Raw genomic sequence first — 11,361 nt, forward strand, 5'->3', positions numbered from 1 at the left:
TTAACACCGCTATTCAATAGGGAAATAACTGCGTGCGTGTAAAACTCTTTTAGGATGGTAGTTTATGCTCTGAAAACTGCTTCAATGCCAGAGTATCTGAATGAAATCGCCCAGCAATTTCCGGTTTGAACGTGTTATCACTTATCTATCTCTATCTAGCTTAGGGTTACCATATTTCTGCGACCCAAATTCCGGACACTCTTCAGCGCCCACTAGCGGATTTTTAAAAAGATTTATGATGCCACACTAGCAAAGCTTTCCCCATGGACCAGAGATGGTGACGACCCGGTTCAGGAGTATGTGGCTCTGTGTTGTGTAACCGGGACCGAAAGCTAATGTTTTCAGCCCCGTCCCGCCCAAATAAACGCTGATTTTGAGCCCACACTATGGGGTAATAGATGCAACTTCTGGAGGGGGGCTTGCTATATGAATCTGGTTTCTATATGCATCTGGTCGTTCAATTTCTTGACTGAATTCTGTCAATAATATTGGTTGTTCCATATATTACTATATAGATACTACTCTCCGCCCACATGATCAGAGTTAGCGATAGAGCTGGTGGAGGATGATGAGTTCAAATATACAGGGAACGTAATTGTACATCGTCAAGTCAGTTCATGTCCTACGATAAGATTGTTTATCAGCCTTATGCCGGTGCACACCACGGAGCTTTATTACCACCCCGGATCCAGTGGTTTCCAATCTTTTATGGTCGCGACTCCATCTCCAATTGGAAAACGTTCCGTGCCCCAGATCAAAATTTGATGAGCTGATTACTAAATGAAATCAGCACCTTTGCCCAAACTTACTCACCGGCTATTTTGGAATCAGATTACGTTTAGCATATTAGTAAACCCCAGAATAAAGGCAAACGACCCCCATGTTTGGAACCACTATATTTGAATAAAGCATTTTTAAATGGCCTTAACGACGGAATATACCGTTTTCCTATAATTGCGATTACAATAAGGCTTATTCCAGTAAATGAAGCTTATTTTTATTTATATTTTATTGCAGTTTTTGCGGGGGTGGTAGTCTCCATATTAAAATCAATATATGCGATAGTAAATTGCGCGCAGCGCGAAGAAAAATATCATGCATCAGCATAAATAGTCCCATAAAATAATGTTTTTATGTTGATTTACGAAAAAATTATGAGCCTACGTCGAGTCTTCAAAATTCCGGACATTTGGCATATTTTAGAAATTCCTCCCGGACGCTAGCTTGAACAGTCAAATTCCGGACATGTCCGGGAAATTCCGGACGTATGGCAACCCTAATTCTAGCTGTATCTATCTGTATCTAAATATTCAAATACCCAATTTGTTTCCATAAATTCGCATTCAGCAAGGCTTAGCTAATGTAAATTTCTTAAGTAGTTGTCGCGTCATCTTTGGTAAAACAAAAAGAGTCACTAATTAAAGGTATTCACGTCGCGAAAACTATCTCTCAATGCAATAAGAATAATCCTCTAATCCTGCCCAGCAGTAGATATCTATTCGGCTCAATTCGAAATCTGACACACAAAAACAATGATCTATCTATACTTTGCTAATGGGAAGTGATGACTTATCACATGATTGATTCAATCCATCATATCAACACAACCTGTTCTGTGTGGGAAAATATTCATGCTCATTGCTCATTTACACACTCGCGATAATGTTGACAATGAATCAGCTTACGAAACGAAGATATGAATAGCGTGGAATTTCCATAGAAAGTGTTTCTTCAGTATCCAGCCACACCGCTGTATCGCAACCGAAAATTGCGCGCCACGAAAATCGGCGGTTGTACGTTACATCAATTTTATTTTACCTGCGGTATAGTTGACAGAACTCTCTGACCAGCGTGATACTTGGGTAAAATAACTTTCACCATGGAATATCAGAATGCAAATCTAAGCAACACTGCCATGGAAGATATCAGTCTACGGCCATCATGGATATCCTGCGTGACCGCGACAACATTGTTGATTCTCTTTCATGGTTGGATAATACTTCGATTCGTGAAATATTCCTGGGATAGAAAAAGGGCGAAGGGTCGACTGAACGGAAGGACGATATTGGTGATCGCTGCTGTGGCTGTGACTTTCCCCATAGTGAGATATATCGCGTCGCTTTCTTTGCTTATCATAACATTGGATCCGCGTGAAGATTGGAGATGCGAAACCGTGATCGATTCTGCTAAAGCTGCGATGTCTACTTCGCTGTTATTGATATTCCACTTTTTCTGGTTTCGACAGAGAGCGTTTTACGCTCACCCTGCCCTCGGACATACCTTTGGAAAGTGCGCTGGGGTAATGAGTGTTGCCAGCTCTGCCATAATTTGCGTGACGCTACTGATCACGATTCCTCTGTCGGTGTTCCCTCAGGAATACGCTGCAAGTCCGGGCGGTTGCATTTTCAAGGATGGAAAAAAGCTTTTCCCGTTTCGTAATTATATTTACGGGGCCGGGGTGCTTACTTGTCAGTTTATATTGCTCGGCCTTTTCTTACACCCGCTTAGAATGCACAAAGTCAACGCTCAAACGTCGACAGTCGGATACCAAAAAAGGATAACATACTCGATACCATCACAAACCACGACAAGCACTGTTATAGCCACCAATGCTGAGCAGGCACCGTCACCGTCGACTGTTCAAAACGATTCCGCAGCAGAGAACAGAAGCCAGGAACAGTACGATATGGAAAAAAAGAGCGCACAAGGGGGCTGTGAGACGATGAATCAAGGGGAAATATCGACCTCCCGTCATCGCGTGTTTAGACTAATACGACGCACTCTGATCCAAGCGGCATTAGCAGTGTCCACCGACGTTCTGGCGATGATACTGATTGGAGGTGTGCTTCCGTTCGATTCGCCACAATACGTATTCCGACTGGTGTACGACGTGGACCTTTTCTTAAACATTATTACAATTCTAGGATCGTTCGAAAACTGGAAAGTTATCGTTTTCCCGGAATTCATGCTAACAAAGTCGAAGGGAAATATTACCAAAATGCGCACATGACTTCGAGTAATCATTGCACGGCTAAATTGGCGGTCATTCTCGAAGTACTGTCGACTCCGCTTTATTATGACACTTCGGTCACGCTTACTTTTGGCTGAATTAGGCGGAGAAAAGGCTTTATCAGAAATAAGCGGAAAATCAATTACTCGTATCATGACAATGCTTAAAGGCCGACAATGCATTAAAAATACTGTACTTTTGGGTAATAAATGAATTGCAGCTGCGCACACTGCAGTAATCGGCGCTGATCGTATAAACGCTTCTGCTCCGACATGTAATTTTGTTTTATTATAGTGCAGCTGCCACAATATACATCTACAAACTATATCCAAGCGATCGCGACTCGCCAATGTGATACGTTTATTTCTGGCGTGTTACCGTTCTAATATTAGCATTCCGATACATTCGTACCGCTCTGACCTGCACGCTTAAAGGGTGACTGTCAGAGAGCAGACCAAGTTTTATGTTGTTATGATTAAAGAGTGAGTGTTGCTGTACTTGTCTGAAGTTCTCATTATTGAAATGAGAGTTGCGTAGTTAGTTAACTATACGCGGTAGGATACGAGTTCATACAATAGCAATCTATACGGCAAGGTGGATTTGGGCTGTAATAGGATTTAAAAAGTCATTTCAATTTCTTCCTATCTCTTCATAGCAATTCTTTCACAACTACATTCATTGCAGTAAAGAATTTATTAACTCGAAGACTTTTCGTGTGCCCCTTATCGAGAGTTAACGGCACAATAATAAGCATACATAGAGAGATTCAAACGAAAACCAAAAAGGCAAAGTATGACGTAATAATACAATAATAAAAAATTAACGCTAGGCAAAGTCAGCTGTACCGGTAGTCATAACAAGAGACGAGAGAAAATCAAATTATACTATAATACACGGAGGACAACACACAAACAAATTGCGGTATATATTAATGGGAAATTTTGAGATTATATAGAAACTCTTTCTGCCGACATAAATCCGGATTGGTCAATTTTATTATGGTTGACTCCAAGACAGACAGATGGAAGGCAGATCTGCATTTAGCAATCACAGTGAACATACTGTCATTGTAATGACTGGCACACACCGGGTAGTTCATTAAATGTTGACCAATTGCAGAGTTGAACGCTGAGACCTGGTTATAGGAAGCAGAGTCAACGGCTTCCTTACACCGACGAACAAGTGCAGATCGATCGATAGGCTTGTTCACTGACCTAATCGATTTAGGCACATGTTGGTTCACTCGTTCAGCCAACCGCAAAGATGTGCGACCCACATACCGACTATCACAGTGGCATTGGAATTTATATACAATATTACTTGTTTGTAAAGCAGGGAGCACATCCTTGCGAGTTTGAGGCATGAGCGGCCTAGTCATGAACACCACTCGGGTATTTAGCATAAAATAGCACGATTGCACTGATGACCGGATTTGATTAGAAAAGCCGACTGACACTGACCCAAGCCAAGGGAGATGTATGTATACAGGGCATTTGTCTGGTCCATGAATTCGCGGTTGTTTGAATTGCGACATTTTCTTTGTGATGGCAGATTCAATTACGTAGTCTGGATATCCATTGTCAATCAACATGGATTTGATTTTATCAATTTCCGCCACGAGCCGAACATCAGAGCATATCATTAGCGCACGGTGAACTAATGACGAAATCAAATTTAATTTCCGTTGTTTAGGGCAAAATGATTCCCAGCGAATATAGTGACCGGTAAACGTTGGTTTCCTATATACTGAAGTAATGAAACCGAGGTTGCTCTTTTCCACCAATACGTCGAGAAAGGCGAGTGAGCCGTCAGACTCTTTTTCGATGGTGAAGTTTAGCGACTCGTGCAAGTTGTTTAGAGAAGCTAAGAAAACATTGCAATCGTCTTCACTGTCGAAAATTGCGAATGTGTCATCAACATATCTAACATACATGCGCGGTTTGATTACATTTAAGAAAAGTTTGCTTTCTTGGAAACCAACAAATATATTTGCCAAGCTAGGCCCAAGGGGTGACCCCATTGCCAAACCATCTATTTGAAGATACAAGAACGGGTGGCAGTTTCAAGTAGCTCAATGAAGACATTACGCGGAAAAGGAGGTGGATGTAATGAACTATTATTATACAGCGCATCGGCACAGATATTGAATGTTTCACTCAAGGGGACATTAGTAAAGAGACTGGTGATATCAAAGGAGCTAAGGAATGAGTTCGAGGTATTTATATCAAAGTTTCTGATGTTGTCAACGAAGGTGAATGAATCAATAACGCAATTTGAAGAGTAGAGTTTACGCACAGGTTCGATTACCGTATTCAGCCATTTGGCCAAACAATGTTGCGCAGAGCCGACCATCGATAATATCGGGCGAAGCGGTGCGTTGCTCTTATGAACTTTCGGCAGTCCATACATGCGAGGTCTTTGTGAGCCAGATGGCCTCACCATCTCGTACACTTCTTTCGGTAACGCACCTTCTTTCTTCAAATCGAGTAATCTTCTCTGTAACTTTTTCTCCAATTTACCGGTTTGGTCATGTGATTCGGCGGAGCCAAGAAATTTAAATTTGTCCTCATCTTGTAGCAAGTGGTTCATTTTTAAAATGTAATCACACTTATTGAGAATAACGACTCCCGATCCTTTGTCAGGTTTCGTGATATGAATACTTGAGTTGGAGCGTAGAGACTTAATTGCACGCCAACATTCATTGGACATGAAAAAGTCTCCAACATCCACTGGTGTTCCACAATATGCATGAGCTAGGTCACTCAATTTAGCTCGCAACGCTGAGTACTTGTCGGCATCCTGCGCATTATGATGGCGTAGTTGGCCAATAAGGACTTCAAACTCCGCAAAGATCTCTTCTCGTTTAATATTTTTAGGTGGCAAACAAAAATCCAAGCCATGGGACAGGACGAATTCCTCGGTGCTAGACAATTTATAATCGGATAGATTGAAAATAATTTTCTTTTGTACGTCCGATTTGCCGAATCGATGTCGAAATAAAAACTTCTGATTGCGTTCATACTTCGCCTGGTTTTCTTTCTCTTTCTTAGCATCAATTATTGCCATGTAACGGCAAAAGCGAATGAGGTCGAAGAGTGACAAAATTCTACAAACCTCTCGATTGAGAACACTGCGCTTCTTCTTCAGTCGTAAAATTGATAGACGAAGTTTCTCAATTTCATCAAATAGAAACGCTCTTTCAATGTTAGAACTGTGTCGAGCACGAGATTTATCAATTCTATCTCGGAGGAATCGAGGCAAGGTTCGCAAATTGATGCACTTCTTCAAAAATTCCATTGATGCACGGGATGCTCTTATTCTTCCACGGCATTTAAGTAACAGATTAAGTTTCTTAATCTGAGATGCATTGTACCTTTTCTTCAAATACTTGAAAATATGGTTGGCGGTACTAAACTTGAGTATTGCTTTCACAACTACATTCATTGCAGTAAAGAATTTATTAACTCGAAGACTTTTCGTGTGCCCCTTATCGAGAGTTAACGGCACAATAATAAGCATACATCGTGTATTATAGTATAATTTGATTTTCTCTCGTCTCTTGTTATGACTACCGGTACAGCTGACTTTGCCTAGCGTTAATTTTTTATTATTGTATTATTACGTCATACTTTGCCTTTTTGGTTTTCGTTTGAATCTCTCTATGTATGCTTATTATTGTGCCGTTAACTCTCGATAAGGGGCACACGAAAAGTCTTCGAGTTAATAAATTCTTTACTGCAATGAATGTAGTTGTGAAAGCAATACTCAAGTTTAGTACCGCCAACCATATTTTCAAATAGCAATTCTTGTGGTATAGTTTCAACTGATGAAAACGATAATGAATGATTCTGGTACCGATTTCGTGATTCTGAAGAACTTGCCGAAATATTGTCTGAAATCGTCCCTTTATACTTTACTTTAATCCTTCTAAAAAAAATTCCAAGCCATTTTGCAAAATTCGACTATTGTACTTGCGTGTATGTATGTAGTACATCCGACTGTTTCAAAGTATGTAATTACGTCATTTTCTATAAGTGGAATCCATGTAATCGAATGCAGGTGTCATGCTTGATGTTAATGTTGGCATGCGACTGTGTTCAAGTATTTTAACAGTACTAATCAAAAAACGTACTAACAAAATACTAGCGCATCATAAGGATTGGTGTGATTATGGAAATTTGCTTATGCCCGTTAAAACTCCCATAAAATAATTTACAGTGATGCAAATGTAATACGGTATGATTATATACAAAATCCGGCGAAAAGGTATCTCAAAAGGCTATAAAGCAAAATGTATTTATTCAAGGTTAGTAGACGCATTACCATTACCTCATACTAAAATTCCTCGATGGTCGATGGCTGTGGACAAGGCTGTAAGCACTCGCAGCTGTAAGTATACCGAAACATGGTGAGAATGGAAGTACTGCCCTTTCTTTATGCAGTCAATAGTGGTCAAGCCAGGCGTGTTATCACGAATCATATGTTTCGGTCGAGTATGTGTCTTCAGCTACAGCGGAACTCCTGAGACTGGTCCATAGAACTTCGATTAAGAACCACTGTTCTAATAGAGTAATCAAGTCGATGGTACCCTGTCTAAACACCGATAGTATACCATTATCCCAGCTTTACATTTATAGAGATGTTGATTGGCACACATAGCCTATTCTATTCTATTATGATAATGAAATAAACTCACCACTGACTGAATTGTAACCGAAATTAGGGTCGTCGGCAAATACATTCCTGAAATCAAAATGCACGATTAGTAAATGTACAATAATGATTCATTTGCTACTAGATTCCTTAAACCTAAGTTAGCTTCGTAAACACTGATAAATCGATTCATTTGAATGATCATGATCACGAATATTTGGTGACATTTATAATACCTTCAAAACGCGAGCATAAAAGCAAACCACGCATGTCGAAATACCTAGGTGCGAAGTTGCGTCGTATATGTTGAAATACCAGGGTTGTAATGACTCGAGTCACGATCGATCGACTTGACTCGAGTCATTTTTTCAAAATACGGAAATGACTCGACTCGACTCGAGTCAATCTGTGTATTGACTCGACTTGGACTCGAGTCATTGCGCATGACTCGAACCAAGTCATTGACTCGAGACTCAGACGGCCAAGACCGACATTTCATTGTAATTCCGAAGCCAACACACTATTGGGATTTCGTCTGTTGGTACTGGTACTTGAAAATGCGACCAGAAACTGCTAAAAGTGAGGAAAATTGTTATATTATAAATGCGAACGATTCTATATCACCAAACAACCCAAAGTGGGTTTAACAAGACTTTAACTGGAAACTGAACAGTCAACACAATGACTTGGACTCGGACTCGAGTCATAATTCCGTGACTCGGACTCGGCCCTCTGCTCGCTGACTTGGACTCGGACTTGACTCGGTGGTGAATTGAAATGACTCGACTTGACTCGAGTCAAAACTATAAAAGTGAGATTGACTTGTGACTCGGAGCCTTGTCACTTGGTTACAACCCTGTGGAATACCACAGAACAACTTCGTAATTGGATTTCAAAGTATAAAAACCTCTTGTTGTCTTCATCGTTAGCGTCATACACACCACAATACCAAGTAATCAATATTATACCAAACCTCTCAGCTTCCGCGTTGTGCTCAATCGCCTTGTCTCAATCCACCAAGCTGCTAGTATCTTCATCAAGACTGTAGGTGGATAGCGAATTCTCATCCAAGCTGTAGGTGGATAGCGATTCCTTGGGTGACATGGCTATAATTCAGAATTATTGAGAGATGTAGTGTTACATTGACATGTTTTGGAGATGTCAAATTGCCAATACCGAAGCTGGTCAAAGCGGGTCGCAGGCACTTTTAAGAATTCGTGGAGGCCGCGAGCCGCAAGAGTGCAATGTCAAAACAAAATAGGCCACACACTTCAACTACCACGTTTTTAAAACTTAAAACGCTGTGCTAACATGGGCGATGGGCATAGTTACCATAAACGGAGTATTATTTGATTAAAGAAGTACAAATACAACAGGAAAGATCATCGTCATAAATGAGCTGCGCAAGTTACCTGACCAGGACCATGCTTTTTAGCGACCAGGGAATCGATATTGGGGATAGCGAGAACCGGTACAATAAGCTAAAAAAACATATCTCCTCCGGGAGCTTGATTTTGTGGAGAAGCCCTTCAAGTCGTTTTCTAAGCTTCTCGCTCTTGGCAGTGTGTCGGCCATTGCACGTGAAGGCAATAAGCCCAAATTGCCCAAATGCAGGGTTGCAATGACTCGAGTCATGACTCGACTCGAGTCAGACTCGAGTCACGATTTCTTTGTGACTCGACTTGACTCGAGTCATTTTCTTGAAATGGGAAAATGACTCGACTCGACTCGAGTCAATATTTGGATTGACTCGACTTGTACTCGAGTCATTACGCATGACTCGACCCAAGTCATTCACTCGGCTTATTTTATATGACTTGAAGATGAAGAAATTTGCGAATCGTAATGGTTAGATCAATGCATCTGACGAATTCTGCCGACATCGCTATTTGTCACCACTGCTTTTGTTGCACTCGTCGGATATCAGATATGCCGCCGTAAAAAGATCAGACAATGGTACATAGTAGCAATGCATATTGCATTATACAAAGTCATCCAGTGAGAGGTAATAGATCCTCCGCAATCTAAGTACTCAAGACTTTTCAATTATACAAGCAAACAGTCGAAGCAAAGTTCAATTAAAGCCAATGAAATGACTCAGATGGTCAAGTACTTGGAAGAGACTGTCAGCTCATGTGTAGATTTGAAGGTGGTGATTCTTTGCATTTTTGAGCGACTAGAAAGAATGAGTATCCAATGTTCTTCAGTGTGGTTCAAAGATGCTTGTCAATTTGTGCATCTAGTGCGCCAGTGGAACGTGTATTCAGTAGATGTGGATTTATTAAGTAAAGCTCCAGCGGCTATTTCGGGAGTTGAGCAGGATAGTTAACCTTTTCTTTAGTCAACCTTTTTTTAGGCAACCTCCATCAGCTGGTATCTAGACGTGAATAATTCGTTGGTTCTCTATCAGATAGTATATATAGACGTGAATTTGTTGGTTCTCTATAAGCTATTTGTGAGCTGTCGTCGATGTGCTAATAAAAACTGAATGCTTGTACTTGTGATGTATCAGACTGACAAGACATATATTTGATTTTATGTTCTCAGATTAGTAAAGTTATAATATTGGCAGCCTGTCTCGTCTATCTGTAGCATCGGTAATTGAGGCCAGGAACTGTTCGTTATCTGCCTAAATAAACATGCGCTAAGACTCAGATAGGGACAAAATAACCATGTTTGGCAAGCAAGGTATTCGATATCACCCAAGCAGGATTGAAAACATAAGTTGAACATGACTTCAATACCGCGATTTGGACCTTGAATCGACTCGGTGATGAATTGAAAATGACTCGACTTGACTCGAGTCAAAACCACAAAAGTAAGAGTGACTCGTGACTCGGAACAGTGTGACTTGGTTACAACCCTGCCCAAATGCCCATTCATATCACCTGATTTTCCCTCGATGGAATGCTGTTGCCGCCACCAAAGCCGCTTCACTTAGTGAGGAATAGTGATGTTGGGCACATGCCAATAGCATATTTTGAAACAGCAGCAACAACAGTGGCTACATAGCGTAGTTGTATGTTCCACAGCTGCGACACAATTGGGTCGCGGGTTCGATTCCGGCCGAGATCGACTCCATGATTCCTACCTATGTGTCGGTGGTTTATTCAGGCTCCTCCTCGACACGTGATCTGCGCAAGCGGTGTCTTAAAAGAGCCTAGAAGTAGGCCGTGCTACAAGTCGGTAAATACGGAAGCATAATAAAGAATATCGGTCTGGTGTGAAATGACCTATTTCAAAATGCTTTATAGCCTTCTTCTAACATCTCAAACCGGATCGCGGCCGCAAAATATGACCTAGCGGACAGCGTGTCGGTGACCCCTGATGTAAATGTAGGGTAGGGCTATGTGGTAAAGATAAATCAGCCTAACTGCTATAGTCTGCGTATATATTCATATTGACAAGTCAAAAGCGATGGGAATTATATGAGATCAGTATTGTAATTAAGCTCTTCAACGATAAATTTGATATCGTTATACTCCTCTTTCATCTATGTAAAATACATTTCCGTTGTGCCAAAGTACAATTTTTAAGCTTGACAAACTGTTTTTTTTAAAACAAAGATCTCGTATCAGATCATTTTCATATTGATTGAATAATGGAGGACGATATGAGGGTTATTTATATAGCCAATTATCTATTTATGCGGATTACAAAGGTAATAAAGGTACTATTTACTTCATACCAAGTGAAAT

General features: G+C 40.7%; 1 protein-coding gene across 1 annotated transcript; it reads left to right on the top strand.

Moving 5' to 3' along the window:
- Positions 1-1,759: 1,759 nt before the first annotated feature.
- LOC145442399 (uncharacterized) lies at positions 1,760-3,507 on the top strand. The gene has a single exon (XM_080320302.1). It carries the CDS (start codon positions 1,880-1,882, stop codon positions 3,008-3,010), a length of 1,131 nt encoding a protein of 376 aa, XP_080176428.1. The 5' UTR covers positions 1,760-1,879; the 3' UTR covers positions 3,011-3,507.
- The last annotated feature ends 7,854 nt before the right edge of the window (positions 3,508-11,361 follow it).

Source organism: Botryllus schlosseri, chromosome 7 (genome assembly GCF_051294905.1).
Source record: "Botryllus schlosseri isolate E-star chromosome 7, Bs_hap1, whole genome shotgun sequence".
NCBI classification, from domain to species: Eukaryota; Metazoa; Chordata; class Ascidiacea; order Stolidobranchia; family Styelidae; genus Botryllus; species Botryllus schlosseri.